Raw genomic sequence first — 26,701 nt, forward strand, 5'->3', positions numbered from 1 at the left:
TGCTGAACGTGGTAGGTAAAATATTTGAGACCTTCCTATGAAAAACGATGAAATGTAGAAAAACTGTTCTACCTGTTGTCAGGGGACAATATTCACAAAGCCATCGCAGAGATACTGAATTTCTTTTTAATCTGTCTGGTACTCATTACAGAAAAGAAATGTAGCAAAGATGCATTGTTGAGTTTTCAGTGCTGGAATACTGTAATGCCTGTGTGGTTTTTTTTTTTCTTTCTTTTTTTTCCCCTCTCCCCTTCATAGGAAGTAGTAAGTTCACTGCCCTTTATGGCAATATCCCTGGACAATTTTCCAGACAACAAAGAAATTCATGATGACTTGAATGCTTATATTCAGTACAGAATTAATAACAGCCAGGAAATTATAAACAACATATCTTTAAATGGAAAAGCTGATGCAGCTATTATTGGGAAAGTGAGTAACCACCTGATCATGAGAAGCCTGGGATCTTACCTCTATTTGAAACTCACTCTGGATCTTTTCCAAAAAGGTCACTTAGTAATCAAAAGTGCAAGCTACAAGGTTGTTCCAGTGTCTCTATCAGAACTGTACTTACTTCAGTGCAATATGAAGTTCATGACAAACTCTTCTTTTGAGCGAGCCCTGCCAATATTAAATGTGGCACTGGCATCCCTACATCCCATGACAGATGACCAGATTTTCCAAGCTATTAATGCAGGCCAAATAAATGGTGAACAACAATGGGAAGACTTCAGCCAAAGGATGGAAGCCCTTTCATGTTTTCTGATAAAAAGACGTGACAAAACACGTATGTTCTGCCATCCTTCCTTCAGAGAATGGCTTGTTTGGAGAGCAGACGGTGAAAATACTGACTTCTTATGTGAGCCAAGGTAAATGAAACCTGCAGTAAATCATGTTCAAATAACTGCAATTATGTTTTATATAATTGGTTGCAACAATTGGTGAGAGGAGAGAGTAATGTTAAAACACAAGCACGCTTAATTTTTTCCAAAAGGAAAACTTTTATATATTTAGAGGTAGACTTGACCAGAAGTATCAGAGGTCACAATGCATAATTGACTTTGTAGAATTCGCAAATTTGCATTTGACTTTGCTACCTTCGTGGGGAAGTGAGAGTATTATGTTGTTATTAATGTAGCAAAATTGTTGAGAATTATGTGCAGCAACACCTTGTCTATTTAGAGTGCAGGAATAGAAAGAGCAGATCGTTTGGGCTCTTCTAAACATAAAAATATTAAGACATTTCATTCTGTAATTATATCCTTGTGGCATTGTTTCAGTTTGTTCCATCTCACCTTCTTTGACTTAGAGAGCATGAAGTAGTTAAATTGGAGACAATAAGCTGTTATTGTACATACACATTCTTGCAGTCTGCATCTTCCATTTTTTTCATATTCTTCAGGGTTATAGGGGTTTTTTTGTTTTTACAAAAGAATAAATAATGCTGACATTTAAAATTATCACTGACCCAAGACTTCCCTGTGCTTTCGAGCAGATCTAACAAAAATGGTTCGGTAGGTGGAGTTACGAGGGTTGCAGACTGTTTGGCCCCTACCATTTTTCGACGTTGCTGGCTGCACCCTGGGCCCATTGAATACCTGATGCACAGTGCATGCTCTAACAGAAGGCAGCGTGTTGCCCAGTCTTACTTAAAGCTTCCATTTTTGAAAAGTTCTGTTCAGAAATTTCTGAAGATGGGTCGAGAAGCCCCCCACAACTTCATCCCGCAGATGAATAGTCTGATTAGCATATAGTTAATTGTTCAGTTCCAGTATATAGTTTGATTACTGTATAGTATGTGATAACCTTGTTTTCTCAGGGTTATGCCATTTCCACTGTTTCCTAGAACACTGACCACCGATTAATGTAGATGTAGAATTACTAAATACCCATTTTATCTCAAATTCCAAAAGGACTCAGATCTTCTGCTTCTGAAAGGATTTGGTTTTATCTGGGGTACCTGCAGTTTCTGACTGTGAGATGAAACAAGGCAAAAGGGGAGCAGTATGCAAATTGGTGTCCAAAACTGCATTGGTTCTGACGTGGGCCTCTTGTGAGGTGGCAGTAGAGAAAGACTAGGTGTGTGTTTCAACTTCTAAATTTGCCTTTTTTCTCTTTGCATTATTTCATTATGGAAAGAATTTTGTTGAGGTGTAATGGTATGTTTCAGTAGTCAGACGAAGTTGAGCTATTATGACAGGCATATAGATGTGTTACGATATTTACTGAAAGTATAGTTATAAAAGCAGTTCTCTCTTAATCCTTTTTGCTAGGAATGGACATGCTCTACTGGCTTTCATGTTTTCTCGACAAGAGGGAAAGTTAAACCGCCAACAAACTATGGAACTTGGTCATCATATACTTAAAGCTCACATTTTTAAGGTAAAACTTACAGCTTTAATAGGTTTTATGATTTATTTATATGGGTGTGTCTTAGAGATTCTCCTCTGAGTTGCTTTAATAATTTACTAGAAGCTTATGCAAAATACTTGGTAGTGCTAACAAACAAAATTGTTACTTCTCTTTATACTGATGAGATGTATATATAAATAGTATTTCTAATCCTATAGAGAGATTTCTTGTTATACCATTTCTGTTAGGGTCTCAGTAAAAGGACTGGAATTTCTTCCAGTCATCTTCAAGCCCTATGGATTGGTTATAGTACGGATGGACTGTCTGCAGCTCTTGCTTCTCTGAGAAACATCTATACACCCAATGTGAAGGTAAGAAAATAAGCATTCATGTACAATCAGTGCTTCATCTGCCACTGTTGCTGTAACTCTGTTGATGAATGTTGAAATTAATGTGAAGAAGAAAAGCCACCACTATGCATCTGTAACTGAACTCCTTTATAACAAGTCTTCATGTACTTTTTTAAGCTGTTGTTAAAGTCCAATTCATTTTTCCTTGATAGTTTTGATGGAAAGAAGGGTTTCACCATGATTCTGATGTAACCGTGCTCTGTAGCATAGATAAGTGTACGGATGCATCTTCAGGGTGTCAGAGGTACCACCTGATTTGCTGGGCGGAGTTCAGCCATATTTTCTTGTATGGGGAAGTATCAAGGAAATTGTAAAAGGGGAAATACTGTGAGAGTGAAAGGATGTAAAATGCCAGACCTTTGCACTATTATTTGAATCCCTGGATTATGGATAGGGAGACCCAAGTTGACAAGTTGCAATTTTAGCCAACTGCTAAGCCTTTTGATTGGAAATTTGCACACGCATGCTCTTACAATTTTTTTAAGATTGCTTTTATGCAATCTGGTTCTCTGGTAATGGAGACAGTTACATAAATCTGCAGAGTAGTAGCAAGTCACACCTTCAAAAATCCTACTGTTAGAACAGATGAAATTGTGGTGACAGAGTAGTGAGTTTCAGGGGAGAGGTGAGTCTTGTATTAGGAGTACGTAGTTCAGTAATACAATAATTTATTTGCTAACAGATGATTTTAAACTTTCATGTTGTATATATGTGATAAAGTCGATGTCTGCCAATAAAATGTGCATCAAAATTAGGGAGTAACCTGAATCAAGATGTTAAAGTCTCTTATTAATTCAGATAAATCTGAAGAAAAAATTGTTTTCTTTAAATTAAATTCTAGGTGAGTCGGCTGCTGATCTTGGCAGGAGCAAATGTGAATTATAGGACTGAAGTACTAAATAATGCTCCAGTGCTGTGTGTTCAGTCTCACCTTGGACATGAAGAGGTGGTCACTCTTTTACTAGAATTTGGAGCTGCTATTGATGGAACTTCAGAAAATGGGATGACAGCACTTAGTTACGCAGCTGCTGCAGGTCACATGAACATAGTTTCACTGCTGTGCAGAAAAGGTGCAAAGGTAAGCTGATGCACAAAGATTGCAATGTTTGCAACCAAAAAAATCATGCAAAGGCCTAAGACGACTGCCATTGATTACGTAATTATATAATTAACACACATAGACTTGGGGCAGGGAGTCCAGATCATCTACACAGACTTCCATGAAGCATTTTCCACGTGCCACTGATCACAACCCTCTGGGCCCCTCTGTTCAGCCAGTTTTGGGTCTGCCTCACTGTGCACTTACGTAACCTGTGCTTCATCAGCTTGTCCATGACAATGTTATGGGAGACAGTGTCAGAAGCCTTACTAAAGCTGAGGTAGACAACATCCACAGCTCTCCCCTCATCCACCAAGCCAGTCAGCTCATTGTAGAAAGCTGTCGGGTTGGTTAAGCATGATTTCCCCTTTGTAAACCCATGCTACTCCTGATCACCTTCTTGTCCTTCATGTGTTTGGAAATGGTTTCCAGGATTAGTTTCTCCATCACCTTCCCAGGTGAGGCTGTTTGGCCTTTAATTCCTCAGATCTTCATTCTTGCTCTTCCTGAAGATAGAAATGACATTTGCTCTCTTGCAGTGCTCAGGAGCTTCTCTTCATGGCCTTTCACTAGACTTTTTAACTTTGAGCTTTTTTTTTTCCAATGCAGGCTGACTATGTAGACAAGAAAGGCCAGTGTGCTTTAGTCCATAGTGCATTGAGAGGGCATTGTGATATCCTTGAATACTTGCTCAATGTTTGGATAACTCCTTCCCAAGAACAAAATTCACTAAGAAAAAGCCACGCGCTGCAGCAAGCACTAACAGCAGCTTCCAGTATGGGACACTGTCAGGTAGGTTGATAGTTCAAATATTTCCAGATCTGTTTGAATTCATCAGAATTGTACAACACTGCTTGCAGCTATTTTTAAAAGAGGTTTGGAAAGCAGAACTATTGAAACTTGATGTTTAAAGTAGTATGCATTCTTAGCAGCTGTTTTAAATGGTGTGGTTAATTATCCAATAATACTATTTGCTTCAGGTTTTGTTTACATATAATTTTCTGTCTACTTTTTCCTCACTCTCCTTGGAAGTTGTCTTTAGTGGTAATGATATTCTGTATCAGTGACCCACCCTAGTATGTTTCTACTTCAGGTTGAATTTTTTTTTCCATAGTATAACAAATTGTATATTACACATACTTGCACATGCTTAACTTTTTAACCTGATGCACCTGTCAACTTACAAGACTTTGGCTTATTTCAGCTCGATGTTTCTTCAGACAGAAATTTGGGTTTGTGCATGTAAACATTAAAAGAAGTGTTTGTCAGCATTACAGTATTATTCAGTAAAAGGAACAATAAAAATAAACGCGTAAGAAATACTCAAAATACTTAAGTATTTAGATAATACAAGTATGTTTTCTGTTCATTGGGAAAATAGATCTTAACCGTGATATAAAAGTAATCAGTAAGTAAAGATACTTGAATAAAGATCATACTAGGCTGATGGAATTTCCTGTGTATGTATTATAAGTGATGTGCCAAAAGTGGAAACTTAAAATCTCTTCAGTAAAACCATTTCAATATTTACTTCTTTTAAATCTATTTTTTTTAATTGCTATACGATCAAGAATCTGATCTTTGAAGTTGTTTACGATTCAAACATGGAAATGTCTATGTGCAATTAATTTATATTATATATAAGCCATGACTGTCTCACAATATAAGCTTGAGGATTCTGAACTATGATTAACTTGAATTAATGGATAATTCCTTCACTTTCATAAAGTTGTTCTTTGCTATCCACTGATGAAATAAAAGCAGTCAACTCCTGAATATCAGCAAAATAGATCACATTAATCATAAATACTTACTCTTACCTGAAAATGTCTATTTTTCTCTATTTTTAGGACAATAAAAAGCTTAATTCTTCTTAGCTAGAAAAAAGGCCTGTGTGTTTCATGAATTTTAAATAAATTATATTCTAGCATTTCGAATTTTAGGATTTTCCATACATTGTATACAACACTTCTCATAGCCTGAAAATACCCGTATGTTTTCTGCTTTCCTACCTTTGCTTTTTCCCATAGTATCCAAACCTTTTGTTGGTGTGATTCTGCTCCCTTACCTGCTTGCTGCAGTCTCAGTGACCATGTGCCCCCATTAGAAAATTTGTTTAAAATAGCCAGTAGAAGAGGTTTTAATTTAATAATCTTTTACTAGCAGGTGGTTACAAAACATAGATTTCCTTAATAAAATAAAAGCATAGCAAAACTTTATTTATAACTTGTCTCAAGTTTTAAAAATTAGCATTTAACAATGTATGCTTAAACCATTCTGTGAAGAAATTTTGAAAAACAGCTAAGATATAAACAATGTAAAAGGAAAAACATAGAAATCCCTATTTTACAATATGTATGCAAATTATTCTCTTTTTTCCCTTCATTTTAGACAGTATGGAATTTCCTTGCTGAACTGGGATGCATTATTTTTATTTTTGGCATTGTTTGTCTTGATTATTCTGGTATACGTAGGTCACATAGGAGTTCATTAAATCATAATAATGTAAAACACCCTGAACCAATTAACAGAAGAGCACTGGGCTTTTTTTAAACTGCTTTCAATAACATTCAGTCATCTTCAAGTCATACTAAAAATCATACTGAACTTACTTTGATGGATTATGAACAATATTAATTTTCTGTGATTCATATGCATTAAGGGAAAAGCACTCACTTGTTTTAAATCTTTTACCTGTTGCTATATCTTGCAGGTGTTTTTTGTGACTCACTACATCTCTGCTAACTGTTTTTGACAGGTGGTTTGTTACATCTTGACAATTGAAAAGGAACATGAAATAGACATCAATGACACGGATGCCTTGTGGGGAGAAACAGGTATTCCTTTCTCATATTTTCCCTAATTAGAATTAGAAGAAGTAAGAGTTTTTAATTTTGATTGTTTAAACTTAATCTTCTGTGATAAAAGTAATGGGAAAATACCAGTTTCAATAATAAAATGCAATTTATAAGCGTAAGTATAGAGTTTTTAACTTACTAAATCTACTCATCTCATGTATGGAAAAGAAGAGTTATTTTATATTAAATTTCTGTAAATTACTGACTTTCTAATTAAATTGAAAATTGTCTGTGGAAATAAAGTGCTTCAAGCTTCAGTGTAGAATTTCATAGGATTATCTGTTTGAGAACTTTTTTTTTTTAAATCTCATCTGTTTGCAGGAAATGCTAGGCAATTGCCTCATTTGTTCTAATTAGGCAATGGATGAAAAGACATGCCTTTGTATGTATGGGAAATGCTAGGGGTTTTTTTAAAGACAGACTGTAAACTGTGCAGCCTGCAGCTGAAAGTTTTCCTGTTTTACCATATGAGTAGCATCTCGATTTCATTTGAACAGCTGAGGTTGCACAAGCAGCTGGGAAAAGAGTCTCTTTTAATGATTGTCAGTAGTCTCTTCACATACTGGAGAAGCAAATGTTCTTTATTTCTGTGCATGTACAAAACTCTTGTTAAAAATCCAATTAATTCCAAAAAACGTACATCTGTTTCTAAATTAATTTTCCTTTAATATTTTCTTGTCAATGTTTTATATAGAAATTCTTGCTTAATGCATTGAGAATCGTTACTCATTAAGTAAGTGCTTCCTTATGCAGTCCTGACTTGTGATGGAGGTGAAGGTCCGAGTCCAGAGAACTACGAGCAGTTCCCTGTGGCACTTTTGTGCTCTCTGAGAAACAGAGTAGTAAGTTTGGGACAGGAAAAACATGTGTCAGGATAGCCACGGGATTAGCTTTGAATGAAATTATTGAACGTAAAAAAATTTATGTGGAAAGGATGCTAATTTATATGCTGCTGGAATCGTCACAGTTTTGCATGTGTGGGTGAACTTACATTTGCATTGGACTGCATGGTTCTTTGCTGTCTATTTTGTAAATGGGATTATGATATGGAACTTAGAAGTATGAGGCAAGTGGAGTGAGGAACAGTGTGTTTTGTGAGTGCCTGTTTTAAAAAGGGAAAGTCCATCACACCTTGAAACAGCATAAACAACCTTGAAGATCATTCCTTTTCATATAGTAACATGTTCAGGAACAGCTTGTTTCTGTTCATATGTTAGTACTGCTGTTACCTACTTGAATCCTAAGTTGGTTCTGCTCATTGTGGATGCTGTTTCAATTTTGTATTGTGAGTCTTTTAGAGGGAAAGACAGCTAGAGCTCATCATTGCCATTCCCAATATTTTTTATCACATTAATGTAGTTGAAAGCCATGTCTGTATGAAATATGGGTTCAAGGCAAGTTAAATAGCAAATTAAAGTGGAACAGATAAAAAAAGTCACGTAACGTATGAAATGAGAGGACGTAGGGCTGGGGAGACTTTTAAGCCCATTTTCTAAATTTCCTTAGTTTACCCTTTTCAAAATCCACATTACTATGTCTTACTTGGAAAAGATGATCTTAGGTTAAAGACATCTCTGAGATGTTTTTCCAGCCTCATATGCTCTATACAGATTAGCTAATTTGGAGCATTACTTACTGTCTAGTAAAAGTGATAGAAAATAGCATCATTTTGGCTGTTCTCAACTTTTGCAGAGTACTGTTAAGCATATCAGAGGTGATCCTTTTGAATAGAATAGTTGGAATTCCTGAGCAGGGTTTGGTCCTGATGTTGTTTAAGCTGACTGGAGGAATTGTTTAGTCGTCTTATACCTGGATAAGGTATAGGCAGTTATATTGCTTCTGTAATGTTAATTACACCATGAGCTAAAATGCTGGTACTGACAGAATTAAAAATGTGAGAAGTTTTTGAACAAGATATGTTTGATGTTGACATCTGTAACAGTTACTTTCCAGTTGTTCAGATCTGAACAGTTGATGTAACTAACATAGTGAAGTATCAGTGACTGAAGAGTGAATGGGTTAGATGTTGTTGTTAAAAAAAAAAAAAACGAATTTACTACTTCCTGCAGTGTTTGTAATTTCATTTACTTTCAGCATCCGTTGGAATTTTTAAAAATCTTACTTTTTCATGTTTGAAAATGCTAAAAAATGAGTAACAAGAAATTCACAATTTGACCCACTTCTTATTGGAAAATAATACGGTAGTAGGATGTAGAAAATGGAGGGGCGAGTCCTTTGCTGATTCTTGCAGAAGTTAGCACATGAACTCATTTTCTAGTGTTAACATTAGTGATGATGCTTCACCGCAAACAACAACAAAAAAAAAACAATACATTTTAATTTCAAGCTCCATTTAAAACACACAATAAGTTGATGCAAGCCAAAGGGAAGAGGGGGGGAAAAATCATGATGGGGAAAATAATTTCCTTTCAAGCTTCAATGAGTGTCACAGTGAAAAGCAAGGAGTATATATAATAGGCTATAGGAGAAGGTGGCAAGTTGTTTAAATATATAGCCTTACAGCAACGCGTTATGGTACTGAGTAGAGTCACAAAATATTAGTGCTGAATGTGTGGAAATTACCTGCTTCCTCATAAGCTATATATTGTGAACATATATGTGCAGTAGTTTGTATCTTATGAATGTCTAAAATAAAGATCATATCAATGATTTTATTAGTGTGGTAACTGGACACATTTGCTACTATATTGTGTTGGACTGCTCCGTCGCCAGTGTGTGCAGGTGTGCATGCAATTGCGATACTCTGGTGTTTTCAGCCAGGGCTGAAAAGGTGTCTTCTGATAGTAGTACCTATCTGTTTACAAGTTGCAAGGTGACTGCATTTTAGATAGAGGTCAAGAGCATTCGCTCTTGACAACATACACTGTTGAGTTCAAAAAAGATTTTTAAGGCAAATTAGAATGTTTATGTCTCTTGTGTACTGGAAAATGTACAGTAATCCCTTGAAGTCTAGAGCAAGCGCTAACACACAGGAATTAGAACTATTGATTGATAACCTACTGTGTTTTTCACCATGAAAAACAGGAAATAGTACAGAATGAAGCTAAATTGTCCAAGACACAGACTTTCTGCAGAGATCTAAGTATCTGATATTTGGTAATACATCGCCGCTAGGGATCCAGTGAACAGTACTTCCTGAAACTTGAGTTACAGTCCCTTTTGTTGAATCCCAGAACTGTTGTCATCTTCACCTTTGGCAAGGGTCTGATGGAAAGAGATGAAGCTTTCTTGTAATGAAAAAAGTGATTAATGAAAAAGGAACTAAAACTGGCTCAGGCTGTCAGGTTTATCCAAAATTTTCGTAAAGATTCCTTTTAACCTGAAAGCTATCACATGATACAAATCTTTGAGAACCATCTTTTTATTTACCAGAGAATGTCTGTGGCTTACTGACTTAACCTGATTCCGACTAATTCATTTGAAAATCGTTATGAAAATCTTATGGAGCAGCTGAGTTGAAAAAATTGGGGATTCAGTAACACTCATATAATGTTCGTGTGTCAAAAGATTTGGTAAAACAGCTACGAGATGATGATGTTGATGATAAATGCTTTCTTTAGCCCTGACAGCTGCTGCAGGAAGAGGAAAACTGGAAGTCTGCGAATTACTTCTTGAACATGGAGCAGTTGTGACGAGAGCTAATAGGAGGGGGATTCCTCCACTCTTCTGTGCAGTACGGCAGGGGCACTGGCAGGTCTGACACATCTTTGTGAATTAAATGGATTCCTTTGGGAAGCAGTCCTTGATTCCGCCCATCTCTAGTCCTGTAATAAATTAGTGTAAATTTTCTATACGTGTTTGCATCAACTTCAAAGAGATGTCACTTTTTAAGTAATTTGAAGTGATACAAAGTATTTGAAAGTACATCGGCTGCATGACAACCTTAGTTATAGTACACCTGAAAAATAATACATGGGAGTTAAAATATTTTATTTCCTAGGCCAAGAACAGAGGCAATTTCAGATCCTCTATACTGCTTCTGTATTAATGGAGAGAGAACCTTAGAGTCAGGAGCCTTCCTCATGCTGGCCACTCCTGCCAGGAGAAGGCCCTGAACTGCAAACAGTCAAGACTTGAGTTGCAGAGGATTTCTCAATGATTGCTATAAAACCTTAGTCCTCGTTTTTAAAAGTTCATGCTATGGTGGCTAAAATTTAAATCTGCCAATTTATTTTTAAATTGCTATTTTCTATTTCAGATTGCTAAACTTCTAGTGGAGCATGGGTCTGATGTGAATTTAAGCGACAAGCAAGGCCGAACTCCACTTATGGTGGCTTCTTGTGAAGGACATTTGAGCACTGTGGAATTTCTGCTTTCTGAAGGTAGAAAATAAGTAGTGGTTCAAGGATGCACAGCTGTACCAGAGACTGCATCTGTGTGAGTTAGGTAATTTTGCTTATTAAACAGGACGTTTTCATTTTACAGGTGCAACTATTTCATCTCTGGACAAAGAAGGACTGACAGCTTTGAGCTGGGCATGTCTGAAAGGCCACAGGGAAGTGGTTCAGTATTTACTTGAGAAAGGCGCAACAACTGATCAGACAGACAAAAATGGACGAACACCCCTAGACCTGGCAGCTTTTTATGGAGATGCTGATATTGTAAGTAGAACTAACAGTAGAAAAACTAAGCATGTATTGAATTTTCTTAATATAAAACAAAGCTTAGAAAAAATATCACCAACCAAAATAGGAAGGAAATTTGAGGAAGTAGCCAAGATGCTTACGCTGCTAGCATCTTGACTGCAGTGCAAGTGTTTACTCAGAAAAGCATTTTCTAGATAAGGTTTTAGTACCAAGGTAGTTGTGATAAAGTCCAGCATTATGCTGTTATGTTTTACAGTGTGCTGTTGTACTTCATTGTGAGTGTTTTAAATCTCAATAAAAAGTAGCATTTACAATTTCTGTGTTGGATGAACTGGAATTAAAAAAAAAAAAAAAAAAAGCCTGGGGGATATGAAAGGAAAATACCTTTTTTCAGCCTCTGCAAACCCATCGAGGTAACCTGACAGGGTCCCAGTCAGTTGGGTGTCTTAGTGGAACAGAGACCCCAAGTGAGAGATGTACGAAGAAGAATAATATTGCCAGAATAGATGAAATGCAGGAAGATTTTGCTTCTCCATCATAAGGCAGCATTACGTGTCTTTGATAGGTATCTTACATGCTTTACATGACAGGGAGAGAACTGTTAGAAATCCTTACGCTTTTCATCTTGTGAAGATGGCACGGAGCACATTTTGGTGTTACTATCCAGTCTATCTATGTGGAAATACAAGGCTTGAGGTGTAAATTCAGTTTGTTCCACAGGTCATTTCAGAAATAGGACAAAACTGAACTTCCTTTTTCCGTCCTGTACATTTCTCACATACTACCTTCTTCCTCTATAATAAATGTTACAATGCAAGAATATAAGGCATTTTAGGTGAAGTTTGTCTGAATCTGAAATGGACCATGCCTGTAACTGAGATAAGTATAATAAGAAAAGTATACAGTAAGTTTAAAGTCTATGGTTTAGAATCCTCTGTATTTTTAACATCACAGATTTTTGCAGTGATTTTGTTCTGATGCTTCAAAACTCGGTAATTAAGCACAATTCAGAAGCCTGACCAGATAGGAATGCAGTTTCCGCAAACTGCATGGAAGGGCTTGTTCATGTCTGCATGTAAAGATCCAAGAGTTCACCAGGGAACTAGAAAAAATAGCATATGCAGCCTCGCTAGCTTCTGTATTTCTAGAGTTTGCATATACAACATCCTGTTTCAAAACAGCAGTTCTTGAATAAAAATGCTGCCATACAGTATAACTTGCTATAGCACTTTAAGTCCCATTCACCCTTAGTCAGAATTAACTTGAAATTATAAATAAGCCCTTAAATTCTGTACTGGCTTTAACAGGTTTCAGAAGTCACATCACAGAGCTATTCCTGCCCATGCAGGTGTTTCTAGGTAACATTGGGTACCTGAAGAGGGACTTCTTTCCTGCTTGGGAATGAGGAATATCCAGACTCCTGTACATACTTTTACTGTAGGTTATTGCATTGGAGTAGTACAGACTGCCAGTTCACCTGATAGACTGGCCACATCAGCGGTTCGTATGGCTGAACAGCCTGATCTTTGTGCTAGGGCAACAGACAAAGGTGGAATAATACTGATTAGGAGATCACTCAGCAGGCCAGCAGCTGTGGGTCGTGGGGGCCTGTCGGTGGGAAGGATTGCTAATACCTCTTTCCATACTAGATTACTGCCAGTCGCATTGGGGCAAGCAGTGGTTAGGTGAAAGAACTATTGCTTATATCAAACCTGCCATCGCTGTCATTTCCTATATATTGCATTTTTAATTAGTATTGCTGATGGACAATTACTAGAATTACTCTGTTGCTCTGGATGCTTGGTGAATGTGTGGTGGAAGCTGATGGTGTCTGGCATGCTTGTTTTGCTTTCTTAAACTTTCTTATTTGCCCTTGCTGCACTTCATGTTTGTTGCATTTATGTCCAACTGCAGCGTTAGACTTCAGTAATAAATGGTTAAGAAATGAATAAAATTACAAATGTGTTTTTCTTCGTATAGAAGTGGTCCCTCAGCACCTTAACTTGTCTTTACACTGTTAATTAGAATTTTTTAAATATCTCGCATTACAGCATAGTAGTCTCTGTATTTTCTGTTTATTGTATTTGTATAGCATTGTGTCCTATACTAGGAGCATATTCTGGTACTGCACTTCATGCTTGTCATTGTAGTGTCAGGTGTACTTGAAGCTGAAACCACAGGGCCTGTGCTGCTACTCCATTTTCATCTGAGCTTACTGCCCTTATACTTGAGTGGCTGTGTCTGCATATTGGCATGCGGAATATGAACAAAGGAGGCAATAAGCATAATGTGTTGGTCTTAGTGTTTTTCTGACACAGGTACTTCCAGGACTTTGGGTGTTGTTTTTTTTTTTTTTAATTCCTTAACTGCAGCTCTTCGGTGCAGTTTGATAGTATTCCCATGCTGTGTTGTCTTCAATGGATTCAGTTCACTGGATTTAAAATGGCTTTAGCATACTCTGGAGTGTATACTCAGTATACTTCAGGGAAGATTCTGCCTCTCCTACCAAAAATAATGTTACAAGGCTTGTTTTTTTCTTTTCACAGGTGCAGTATTTGGTAGAGAAAGGAGCAATGATTGAGCATGTTGACCACAGTGGCATGCGGCCCCTGGACAGAGCTATTGGATGTCGTAATACGTCAGTAGTGGTTATGCTACTGAGAAAAGGAGCTAAACTAGGTTAGTAAAACTGTCCTATACTCAAGAGAAACAACTGAATATCTGCTCTGCTAGAATTACTGTGAAGTAGATTAAATAAATAAGTCTTGAAATACACACTAGATTTTTGCAGGTTGTATGGTTTGCAGATGCCCGCTCAAGAGAAACTAATCTCTTTCTTTTAAAGGCAGACACTCAAGACTCACTTCAGAAGTGAGGAAATGCAAGTAATTTTATTCTACCCTGTATGTTGATGGAGGAGTCAGTCTTTATGTGGTTACTCTATCATGACATACTTAAACAAGAAAATGATGATTATGCTATTAGTGATACTTAGTACTGACACTATTAACAATTTAGATTAAGTTTTACATTTAAATAACATTCTTTTAATAAATTATAGAATTGTACATTTTTGCAAAGGGTGGGCAAAAAGTATATGTCCAAATCTTGTATTATCAGTAGGCAAGTAGATGGTGCAGCTGTGTACATGATAATTATTGAATCTATAGTACCTTTAAATCATCATTTATTATTATTTGGGTACTAAGTGTGATCAAATACAGATCCTTATTTAGGCCCGAACTTTACCATGACGTTCATACTGTCCTATACTGGCTTTAGACCAGGTGTAAAATGGATCAGACCATTTAGTATCTGGCTGCTGTCTATGTGGGGTGGTGGGGGGCAGGTATGGATATATACGTCTTTCAAATATATGTGCACACAATAATAGTAGTAGTAGTAGTAGTAATAATAATAATAATAATAATATCCCTGTGGAATATCTACTGAAGTAGGATTAGGCTTTCTAGTGTGAATAGATATCAGAAACACACTTTCTTCCCTTTTGTCAGAGATCCTTAAAATTTAACTTGCAGGAAATGCAGCATGGGCAATGGCCACCTCAAAACCCGATATTCTCCTTATTCTGCTGCAGAAACTGATGGAAGAAGGAAATATACTGTACAAAGTAGGTAGATTTTTTTTTTCTGATAGCAGAACCTTGTAATTGGACTTCTGTCTGAAGGTAGATTAAAGTTCTTCATACCTCCTTTTCTGTTCAAACAAGATGTGTACTTGCACATCCTCTCATGTTGGGAACGAGACCAAGAAATCTTGAGAGCCCTGGGAAAGAATCATTGAAAACTCCTATGTAAAATAAATAAATATTAAGTACATTTTCTTTCTGTTGAGCAAGTCGCTCTGTGAACATTTGTAGCAGTCAGTTGCTTCTTAAGAGCAACTCAGAATGTTAAGGTGCTCGTTTGAAAAGTGCCTTGTTGAATTGTGACATCCTTTTCTTCAGAATAGTGCTCTTCTGTGTGCTATTTAAATATATAATGAGGAAAGTGACAGCTCTTTTGATACATTCTTTTTACTAGTGGTGATATATTGTTCAGAAGAGAGACTGGAATTATTTTTGTAAACTGTGTGATACACCTGCGTTATTTCACTAGTGCAGCAGTGATGAATGGCTTACAAAAGCATCATTCAAAGTCTCTCCTAGCTACAAGGTTTTTTATAAGGGCCCTCAAATATCTGCCACCTTATCTCTGATCTTTGTTCTATATCAAATGGCTTTGCATAGTACAGAAGAGAGACCCTTGAGACTTTGCCGTCATGAATCAGGGCGGACCTGCTTAGATTCTCCCAAATTCTGTATAGGAGTCTTATGAATACATATGGATAATTTATCAAGTTTATTGATCCTGGAATGGGTTTAGAGCTTTATATCCAAGCAGTTACCTTTAAGCATGGGACATCTTTCAACTAAAGGATAGCAGATTCTATGCTACAAAGGCAGTTGTCATCCCTGGGAAGCCTTTCCTAACGCTGTGTTGAACGCGACTCACTGGTTGTTCAGGGAGAAGGTGCCACCGTGTCGCCAGCACCACTTAATTTTCTTCAGTTTCTCCTCAAGTTGCTCCTCAGGTTTGAACCCTCCCTAGACTCCAGGACTACAGAGTACCGTGGCAGGACTTGGTACTAATACGTTTTACAATTTGTTACAAGAGGTTGAATTCTCTGCTTGTATCTATTTTTAGAGTGCTTCATTTGATTACAGTAATTTGAATGGACTTGCTAGAGCTATGGTTTGTCATTTAGCTTGTTAAACTTCTTCCAATATACTTTGATTTATTTATTTGCCAAAGTGTTCTAAATGGATAGTTATTTTGCAGAGTAACACGTATTTGAGTGTGCTCACAGTATGCAATAACTACTTTTCAGCTCTCCAGCTGAAGAAAATAAGATAAACTTTAGATATTTTCCTTGCCAAGTTCAACAGTAAATTTTGACCACTTTGAGTGTTAGGATGAATTAAATAATAAAAAACACCCAATGTTTATGAAAAGAAATTAACTTGTAATATCCATAAAGAGAAAAATTTCTTCACCTGTCAACTGAAAGATTTGCTTTTCTTATCATACTAGGAGGATTTCAGTGTTTTTAGCAAAACTGTCTCGGATTTTCAGTTTATTATGGAGATGTTCTCCAAGCATCTCTTGCAGAGTCTGAATATTTCCGATGCAAGGGTGGACCATTCAGGTAGTCCTGAGGGACAGTTTAGCTCTCTTACTCAACCTCTGTTAAGCAGTAGGAGAGTGACCTTTTACTACTTTGAATTCATGCACTCAGTCACCCAACTAATCGTGGCTGAGACACCCGAGTCAACCTGGCAGTAGCTGGACTGCATGTTTGAATGTTGTACTGACTCTTTCTCCCTCTCTCATCAGCCCCTTCCATTGCCAGAGCTTATTCTGCAGTATCACCACCTGATTCAGGATAACACCATTCCTGATTAAGGAAATGCTCTACTAGAAGCATCTAGGCCTTAGAGTTTTAATCAACTACATCATCAGATATTTGACTGCTCTGTTTTAAAAAAAAAAAAAGAAATAAGTAATGAGTTGTATCATACATGAATTGTATATGCATGAATTTTTCTGGTACAAGTAGTATGTATTAATGGAAATATTATCCTGGTGAAATACCATTAAAGGTATGAGTTTAGAAACAAACATGAATGCTAGTTAACATGCAAGTTCTCTCATTGTGTCTGTGTGTAAGTGTAATCCATACTGGTTTTCTTGTTTGTTTTTTTTTTTTAAATCTGGCTCTGTTTTCTACTTGAAGAGCACCTGTTGGTAGATGTCAAATATAAATGTGCTTTTTTTGCAAGAGTATTGCAATTTTAAGAGTTTGTGAAAAGCCTCTTGTTCCCTAAATTTGTAGAAAGGTAAGATGAAGGAAGCAGCACAGCGCTATCAGTATGCCTTGAGGAAGTTTCCAAGGGAAGGATTTGGAGAAGAAATGAAAGCATTCAATGAGCTGAGAGTTTCATTATACCTAAATTTATCAAGATGTCGCCGAAAAACAAATGTAAGCTCATGCTGTTCATCTGTTGCTTCTCTGACATTGGCAATCTTAGACTTCTATTCTACTGCATTATTGAGTTTGTACTTGGACATTTATTTTTGCTATTTTAGAATCCTTTTCACTGTATCCTGATAATTGGGCTTTGTTGTGTCAACAAATGGGGACAGTTCGTAAGATGAGGGCGTGTTGCTGTGGGGGATCTATTATAGCTGTTCCTGTGTAATCCAGTTATTTTGGAATGATGAACTGCTGGATGTTTGTGGTACTTTTAAAAGACTAAATGGAAAATGCCACCACCACTACCCTTTGTTATCATACAGCATAACCTACTGCTACGGCTGTATTGTGAGTGCTAGTTGTTTCTTGGTACCTTCACCAGTGCATCAGATGGCTGATAAGAACCTGAATGACCATCAGAGCAAAAACTTCTGATTTTCTGAATATACCTTACACTGTTCCTTCTTTCAAACAGTAACTTCTTAATTTCCTAGTCATCCAAGTTGTTCTTGGCATCTGCTCCAATTTGAAGAATTTCTGAACATAGGTGTCCAGGACTTTACATAGGCAGTTCTGCCGCTGCTTTGCACAGCACTACTAATCCTTTCCTTTCTGTGCTAGAACTCTCTCTCCTGATGCCTTCCTAGATGAGATTGGCTTTTTCAGTTGCATGAAACTAACAGCAGAAAGTGGCTCTGTGACCAGCTAGTGCATGTGTATGCATGTGTGTGCGTTTCTTACCATATCCCACTGATAAACTCTCATTTACATTTTGCTAATCCTGAAGTGCATCACCTTACATCTAAAACTCAAGTTTATCACATTACTTTGCTCTTGTGTGATATCTCGGGACCTTTTTTGGGGTGTTAATACTTTCCAACCTCCTGTATCATCATGCTCGATGTAATTCAGTATCATGAACACCCTGTGCTGTGCATGGCTGTTACAAAAATTAGATTTGCTTCTGCCTTCATCTTCCCCATAGGCATCTTTGCCCCCCTTTTCAAACCTGCTTTGTTAATTCCAGTCTTTGGCTTAACCAACAATTTACTACACTCTTATTCAGTGTTCTTGTTAAATGAAGACCAAGTATATTACATCTAGTGCAATTCTTCTTTAAAAATATCACTTACCGTACCAAAGAAAGTTCCGGACTAATCCAACCCATTTCCTGATTTTTCTTGGTTTTCTCTAAGTCTTCTTTCAGAACACATTCTAAAGCCTTGCTATCTGAGGTGGTCATTTATCCTGCTAAATATGCAGTCTCTTCTAACATTTTAACATATTTGGGTTGAAAATAACCATATCTTATCTATATTAACATTGCTTTTTAGCTACCTTGGAACTGGTTTCCCTTAGACAGGAGAAACAGGGTTAGCAAAATGAGGTCTGTTTTCAGTCTTTCAGAAAATACCTGCTCTTGCTATCTGATAAAGGTGGCTTTCTATACTGCATAAGCTATCTGCACTTCTGAAGCAGTACCACGAATAAAGAGTATGCAGCTGTCTTTTATTGTCAATGTATAATGAGTACATTTGTTTAAATTATTAGGACTTTGGTATGGCTGAAGAGTTTGCTACCAAAGCATTGGATCTGAAACCCAAGTCTTACGAAGCCTATTATGCTAGAGCAAGAGCCAAGAGGAACAGCAGGTACTGTTTGATTCTGTGCATCTGCACAGATTTTTTTTAACTTCCTAACACTTTCAATAACTGTTTTTCTTTTCAGCTAGTTGTATTTGGAACTTGCAAAGAAAAAGTTATTTTCCTTGTGCACTTTTCATCTGCATTAGGTCTCTGTATCAGTTAAAGCCAACCAAACCAAAAAAGCAGTATTGAATGCTCATTTAGGTAACTATTAGGCAGTCCAGAAAGTAACAAATTGATATGAAGTGGGATTATTTTAAGTGTAAGAGTGAATAGGACTGCTATTCCACGTGACTCGGCAGAATGTTGTCAGCAGTGCGCCACCAAACTCCAGCACTGCATTATTTATTACCGAGAATAACTGGGTGCTTTTATAGGACAGGATATGTTGAATCATTAGCAGTTCAAGATAAAAACAAGGGGAGAGAGGAGGAACCATCTCTTTAAGCTGGAAAAATACCGAACTGTAGTGGTATAGTTGAAGTATAGGGAGAGGAGCCTTTTTGCTTCACCGTGTCTTTTCTAAGCAGAACAATAAACGGTCATGACGCGGAGTTCAGCAAGTTCCCTACTCCGAAGATAACAGTAAAGGGCTTGTGAGACAAAGCTTCAGTTCCTAGTGTTATCAGCAGACTTCTGCTGCCTTCCTGAAAAAGCTGTTACGATACAAGGGGAAGGGTTTAGGGCTGGGTCTGCGCTTTCACTGTAGGAAAGAACCACCTGGTTTGGAGAACATCCAGTTCTTATATTGTCACCACCTGCAGCAGGAGATGACAAATCAGAATAGTTCTTTGACAGTGGTGGAGGTGGATTAGTAGTAGGCAATCCTGAGACGCAGATTTGCCCCAGGTTTTTATTAAATTTACTTTTTCCCCTCCCCCTTCCCCTAAACAGAAAGCTACTTGCTGCTCTTGCTGACTTACGTGAAGCCACACAGCTGTGTCCTAGCAATCAAGAGATAAAACGACTCCTGGCTCGAGTAGAAGAGGAATGCAAACAGTTCCAGAGAACACAGCAACAGAAGCATCAGTCTCCACAGCTACTACAGCAAGTCACCAACTCTGATAATGAGGAAGAGGGCATTATACAAGCTGTGAATGATAATTTTAATCTTCAAGACAGGGAGGAAGAACTGCCACACTCTGATGAATCTGTTTCCTCTCCGCAAAGGCTGCAACGTTCCTTAGCTGCTTCATCATACAGCAGGACCCTTCAAGAAGGTGTTCAGCAGAAAGCTAGATCTGTGTCCCCTCAAAGCAGAACAGGCAATAAATATTTGAGAGAGCCAGGGTTGATCATGCAGCCGACAAAGCAGGCACAGATTGTGAAAACTAATCAGCACCTGAGCTCCATCCAGCCTGGATCAAAAATGGGAAGCAGTCAATGTAATACGAAGACACAATCATCTTTTCAGCATCTTCCCCAAAGTCCCTTGCCAGTCCGGCACTCTAAAATCCAGCATTTGGAAGGAACAAGCACATTATCATCTGGAAGTGTTTCCACAGGTCCTGGTTCTGAACTGCACAATGAGAAGTTTATGTCCAGCCAGTGTTCCCATTCACAGCATAATGAGACTCTCTCTTCTCATTCTTTTGCAAATAAGTCTAAAACCGCTGACAGGTTAACAGCCCCTACTCAAATGAATTTCAGTGAAGCAAGGCAGCAAAGTCCTGTGACCAGTGGTGTCTCTTCTAGTTCTCCATCCAGTAGTATGATTCTTGCCAGCTCATCCAGCAGCTTAACTTCAGCCAGTAGCTTTTCAGATAGTACTAAGGGGCTAGGCCCAGACGTTCGACTCAAGGAGAATAACGTTAACCAAGCTCAGGGTATTATTGCTGAACACAGACCTCGCAATACCCCGTTTATGGGAATCATGGATAAGACTGCAAGGTTTCAGCAGCAGAACGCTCAATCCAGTCGCACTTGGCACTCTCAGGCACCGGATGGATTATCAACAAATGTTGCTTCTGGGGGCATTCAGTCCTCAAATTTTGAGCAGTTCTCAGTCAAACACTACCAAACTAAAATTTCCTCTAGTGGTGCTGCGCCAGGAGATGGCAACCAGAATGGTATGCAAGCTAAGGAACACGAGGAGCTTAAGTGCCAAATACCTGCCCACTGTCAAGACAACAGAGCACCTAAACAAGCTTCACATTTATACCCAGATGCTGTACCAAAACAGCAGTCTCACATCAATAAGGAAAGCCATCTAACTCCTGTCACGTCTACAAAACCAAAGCGATCATTCATTGAATCAAATGTATAAATATTATTTTGTATATTTACAGGGTTGAAAAACTTTGCTTATAACATCATAGGGTATTACTTCTATACAAAATACTGATTGGCTGGTCACTTGTGAGTTTGAGTAAGCTGTCCGTGTTGGCCAGTACTTAATGGGATACAACCACTTTAAACTGTTCCTACCATCACAGGCCAGTTACAGTAACTGGAATAGCAAATTTGTGTAGAAAGAGTCAATCGGGATCATCAGTCCACCAAACTAGGACCTCAAGCAGAGAAATCCTTTCCATTACCTTTTACTGTTAAATAGGACTTTCCTTTTACGTAGGGCTCTAATCTTGGCTTTTGGTTATATTACATCTCACCACTTACATAATAATCGTGCCTCTATAATGCTTAAGTGCTTACTTCTCAAAACAGTGTTAAGAAAGGTATCTATCTGCTGCATAAGATCTGTATATGTATGGGGTTTTTTTTAAATCAAAGTATTTTATCACTTTTCTAGTGGGATCTAATTTGGGTTGCATGATGTACATTTAGGAAGCATAATTAATTTGTGTATGAGTAAACTATAAGCAGCCATGTTTTGACATGTAAATATAACTATTTTTAGTAACTAGAAGATATCAAGTAAAATAAACAGTGACATTTGCATGTGTATTGAAAGGCTTTGACCATATTGGTTATTGCACTGAAGAACACAATATTATGGCATATTAACAATAATCGCACTTTATATAGTTTATCTAATCACCTTTGGGTGCTATCTTAAAGCAAAATGATTTATTGTTTATTCGTTAAAAAGGTACAGCAATGAAATGTTTAGTAAGTGTTTTTTATTGGAAACCCAAGAAACTGATGGAGTGAAGGTGAAAGCTTGAGGAAAAGTGTATGTGCAGTTGCATGACAGGATGAAGTTGTGAAGTGTTTCGGCGGAAATAAGGTTTTATATCAGCAAGAACGTTCTGAAAATAAACAGATGTAGTGACATTCCTCTGAGTGCAATTGGGTTGGAGTCGTCAACTTTACATAGTCACTTTTCACGTCTTGTTTCTATACAGTGTTTTATGTATATTGTAAACAGCCGTACCCATTTTTTACAAATTCTTTTTTTCAGTTTGCACCATTATGCTTTAGCTTATTTATTGTTTACTGTTTCTTTGATATTTTGTACAAGTCCTATATTAGTCTTGTCCTGTAGTTCTATTTTTGCACAGCTACTGTATTTTTTCCATACAAAATAAAGATTATTAATACACCTGTGCGATGAGATGCAGTCACTGATGGTTACAGGAGAAACTCTCTCCCAACTTTTCCAACTACACGTTCAGTAATAGGGAACAAAGACACGTTTTTGTGTTTTAAATTAGAAAAAGAAATACAGATTATATACTTTGCTATTTCTTATCTTCTGAAAGACTAACTTGGCAAAATCAAGACTCAAAACTCATAAATGTAGTGAAAATTTTAAGAAAACTTTATTTGAAAAAACTGTGAATCTGAATACTTCATTTCTTAAACAAAGTAAAATTACCAATAACTTAAAAAGTTTTTCAGTAGTTTTCTGGGAGCTTCCCACAGTGAAGATTTTCCTTCTAACAAACATTTAAATGGCAGCCACAGATTAGAACAGAAACACAATTTTCTCTTTCCACTTGTTTCTGATACAATTATTTCCTTTAGCTATTAAAATTAATTGAAATGAAATTGTATGTAAACAACTTCTTCAAAACTAAGTGGTTTAACTAGATTTCTGCTGAGTCTCTAGCCAGCGACTGATGGCCATTTTTAGTGTCCTATTTGGTGTAAGCATAAGAGAGGGGAGAGGAAGATTTGTCATGGGACTAGATCGTCTTTTAGTGCAGATCCAGTTTTCCATTGCTTCCTTTTCATAAGAATAGCCATCTGCAAAGAAACCATCATCAAAAGCTTTTATTACAGACTGTTGGGCACTGTTACCACTGTAAAGATTTTAGCTATTTAAATCTAAAAGGGATGTAAGGGAATCAGTATTTCCAAACAGGAAAATTGAGATACTGAAAAATTACATGGTCTGTGAAAGCTTTACCAAAACTCATACATATTTATTTCAAATTACATAGTTAAATGTATTACAATAAAACTTTATACAGCAGTATTAAGATCAAAATTTTGTTCAACTTTGTAAATTGTACTGTACTTGGCAAACTAACTAGCACAAGCTATTTTGGAAAGCACTGCAAATTTATCAGTTACAGTTGCATCAGTTCATCGACGACTACAAAGCAACATATTGTTTGAAAAATTCTGTGTCTTGACGCTTCCCCCCAGAGAGCCAGGTATGGCAGCAAGCACGGGGTGGGGACAATACGGGACACACAAAATAAGATCTCTTTAGAAAAGGCTCCACTTGTACACTGATGTTTTGCCACTGTAGTGATTTCAGTTGGCTTGGAATGTTGCCTCACGTGCCTGTCAGCAGCAGCAGCATGCCAGCACTGGACATCTGCAAAACTAGCCCTTTCCCACCCAAGGGATCGTCTCTGATGAGGTCACAGGATTAAGCCATGTCCATGCATGAACTTGTGACTAAGGTACACAAGTGGTAAACAGGACCAAATTACATAAAAATCTTCCTGTGTCCTTATTTGTGGTTAAGGAATTCTATACAGTACAGATGAAGTTCATTACAAGGAATCATCAGAGCTGCCTGCCGAAGGTCCCTGTGCCTGTAGCCTTCATGTCCAAGTAAGAACGAAACACTGGAACAGTGAGGTGACTAACCAGGAAACGGCAATCGACAATCAGCGTTTAGAACAACACTGCTTACTCTGTTCCTCTAAAAAAAAGGTCCTTCACATAAAATCAAATGAGGCTCATCAAGTTGCCTGCAACTGCAGTTGCTTAGCTCTGTTAGAACTAAACAACAAATTACTCTAAAGACGCTATACTAGACATTGTCAACCCTCACCAAGCATTTGCAAGTAATAACACCCCCTCCCCCCCCCAAATACTTACAAAAATACAGCAGAAGGTTTGTATTTGCTATTTAAGGACAATGGGAGAAGAAAGAGAAAGGGTACTGAACCAGTACTGAACACGAAACAGAGCTGGTGATAAAACCAGCATGTCAGTTAAAAACAAAAAAAAGTGCCTAAGGGCGGGGAGGGGAATGCCCCACCAAAAAAAAAAACCCAACACACCAAAGCTGTGCTTTACCAAAATGCATAAATGGCATATTGGTGTTAAAGTTACTGCACACCTTTGGTTAATAAAACAGATTTTAATCACAATTTAAACATTTCCATTTAGCTGGATCTAAAGTTCTTGAGTAACTTTTTAAAAGTAATTTTAACTTCAGGAACCCTTTATAGTAAAAAAAAAACAACCACACACAAAAAAAAAACACAAAAAAAAAAAGAGTGAAAGCTGACCATGAATATAAACAGTTCAGGCTAGTTTCGTGTTTCTGCCTCTGACTGCAAATCACCCAAATATATTATGCATATGTTAAGTAAGACTTTCCTTCCAGTGTGAATGATCCATAACGTGGAGTAAAAGCTCATTAACACCCACGGGCTAACACAACTAAAGGCTGCTCCTGTGCAGCGCTGGGCCACGAACACTGGTGGCACGCAGCTGGCTGACCAAGCCAAGCTGGGCACGCGCTTAGCCCTCAGCACCCGTCTCGTTTCAGGCCCTCAGCTCTCCCGGGCAGTACCGAAACAAGCTGTTCCTTAAAGAACAGGAGCAGGATTAAACCCCACCTCCTCCCCCCCCCGCCCCCAGCCAAGTATTAGCACAGTCACCCCAGGAACACTCTGTCTGATGAAATACAAACCTGTGTCCTCCACCCCTCCTCTAACACAGGGCTACACTCCATTTCCTTCCCCTTTACTGAATATGAGCCACTTAACACGGAAAAAATCTTACTTAGGCTGGTCACTTGAGTAAAAGAAATAAGACAGGTTGGCATTCTACCTTCTTTTTATTTTTCCTTACATTCCACATAGCACAGAGGCATAAAAGTTTTATTTAAGTCTTACTTAGCTTACTGAACTAAACAAAATATCCAGCTCACTTCAGTTAGTTACCTTCTAATCTCAGAAATACCTAAATTCCTCCACTTTAGATCTGCCAAATTGCCCACATCTTAAGGTCAGCTGTAGCTGTGTTCATACCACAGGAACTTCAGTTCTACAGTGCTGGGCAGTGAAGTACCTGGCTAGTGCATACAGAAGTTTCGAAACACAAAACTAAACTTTCCTTCACCTGTCTTGCCACAAACCAACCTTTTTTCCTCCTGTAATCATTAACATTTCTGTTATTATTCATCAACTTCTATAAAAATAAAGCAGTGTGAGGAACTCCCATATATGCCCACCCTGTGTAGAGGAATCCCATGTTTCAGGACAGCGGTGTAATACACGAATACTGAATGGCACAGGAAATATTTATTAGACAGTAAATACTATGATTGATCACACACACTGTGAACATTTTATTTTAAAAGATCAACAGTTTCTCTTAAAAATGCCTATTTGATTTTGTAATATACACGTGAATAGTGACTGGCAGTAATTCTCAGCTTTTCAGCAAAACTATCCTGCTCTAAAACTATGTATACTTATTTCAAAATTATATTAAAAAAAGGATATGCAAGGCTGTCCTACTGCTATTGTTTAGAAGCTCAAGCCCTGTTAAAAGTGCAGTGCTTACCACTCCAGCAGCTAGCAAATGTTTTCATATTTTGAACATTCTAATTCTCAAAAGTCTGGCCTGATACCTCAAAACTGTGAAGTTAGTCACTGTTTACAGAGCATCAAAAAAATACACCGGTCTCCTGATGCTCATATGTCCCCCATCCCTGTCCTCAAGAATAGAACTATAAAACACTAGTTCTTCATAAAATGTTTGAACTACGTAACATCTTCTGCTCCTTGTGTATCTCAGTTCCAAGGTCTTGTTGAATTTAAATTAATCTCACTCCGTACAAACTTTTAAGTGCCATATACATGGTGTGCTAAGAGTAGTAATGAGGCTGTTTTTTGGGTTTTCCCTCTGCTCTGTGCACAATTTTGCACCTACCGAGACAACTCTGTAATTAGGCTTGTAATTGTATTTGCAAAGGCACATAACGGAAGGAACACTAAAAAAAAAAAAAATCTATACAGCCTCATCAGCAGAGCTGACACTAAGTGCGTTGCTTGATACGGTATTTTTCTCCATATCAGAGACATAATTTGGCCAGTTAAACATTTACCGCAGTTCTATTTTGTTGCGACAGCTGTTTAGAGTAATTTATCTTTCTACAACTGATAAGATACGCCCATTTTTGGGTTCCCACATCTATCTTTACCCTTAAGTCATTCATTTTAGTCAACGTCATTTAAAGACATACCTGCTGCAATGACAGGATCTTTCATAAGCTCCCTTGTTATAGGACATAAGAACTCATCAGGGATAGTAACAG

At 37.6% G+C, this 26,701-nt stretch overlaps 1 protein-coding gene across 1 annotated transcript in view; it reads left to right on the forward strand.

The window, feature by feature from the left end:
- TANC1 (tetratricopeptide repeat, ankyrin repeat and coiled-coil containing 1) overlaps positions 1-21,271 on the forward strand; it is a 55,906-nt gene extending 34,635 nt beyond the window's left edge. Inside the window, exons 11-24 of the mRNA XM_009578278.1 lie at positions 259-866; positions 2,271-2,379; positions 2,598-2,720; positions 3,601-3,837; positions 4,468-4,650; positions 6,617-6,695; positions 10,298-10,431; positions 10,936-11,059; positions 11,163-11,338; positions 13,870-14,002; positions 14,863-14,954; positions 17,219-17,365; positions 18,911-19,011; positions 19,900-21,271. Coding sequence (XP_009576573.1) covers positions 259-866; positions 2,271-2,379; positions 2,598-2,720; positions 3,601-3,837; positions 4,468-4,650; positions 6,617-6,695; positions 10,298-10,431; positions 10,936-11,059; positions 11,163-11,338; positions 13,870-14,002; positions 14,863-14,954; positions 17,219-17,365; positions 18,911-19,011; positions 19,900-21,271 — 3,618 coding nt within the window. The remainder of the gene's footprint in view (positions 1-258; positions 867-2,270; positions 2,380-2,597; positions 2,721-3,600; positions 3,838-4,467; positions 4,651-6,616; positions 6,696-10,297; positions 10,432-10,935; positions 11,060-11,162; positions 11,339-13,869; positions 14,003-14,862; positions 14,955-17,218; positions 17,366-18,910; positions 19,012-19,899) is intronic.
- The last annotated feature ends 5,430 nt before the right edge of the window (positions 21,272-26,701 follow it).

The sequence above is a fragment of the Fulmarus glacialis genome, unplaced genomic scaffold, assembly GCF_000690835.1.
Source record: "Fulmarus glacialis isolate BGI_N327 unplaced genomic scaffold, ASM69083v1 scaffold12155, whole genome shotgun sequence".
NCBI classification, from domain to species: Eukaryota; Metazoa; Chordata; class Aves; order Procellariiformes; family Procellariidae; genus Fulmarus; species Fulmarus glacialis.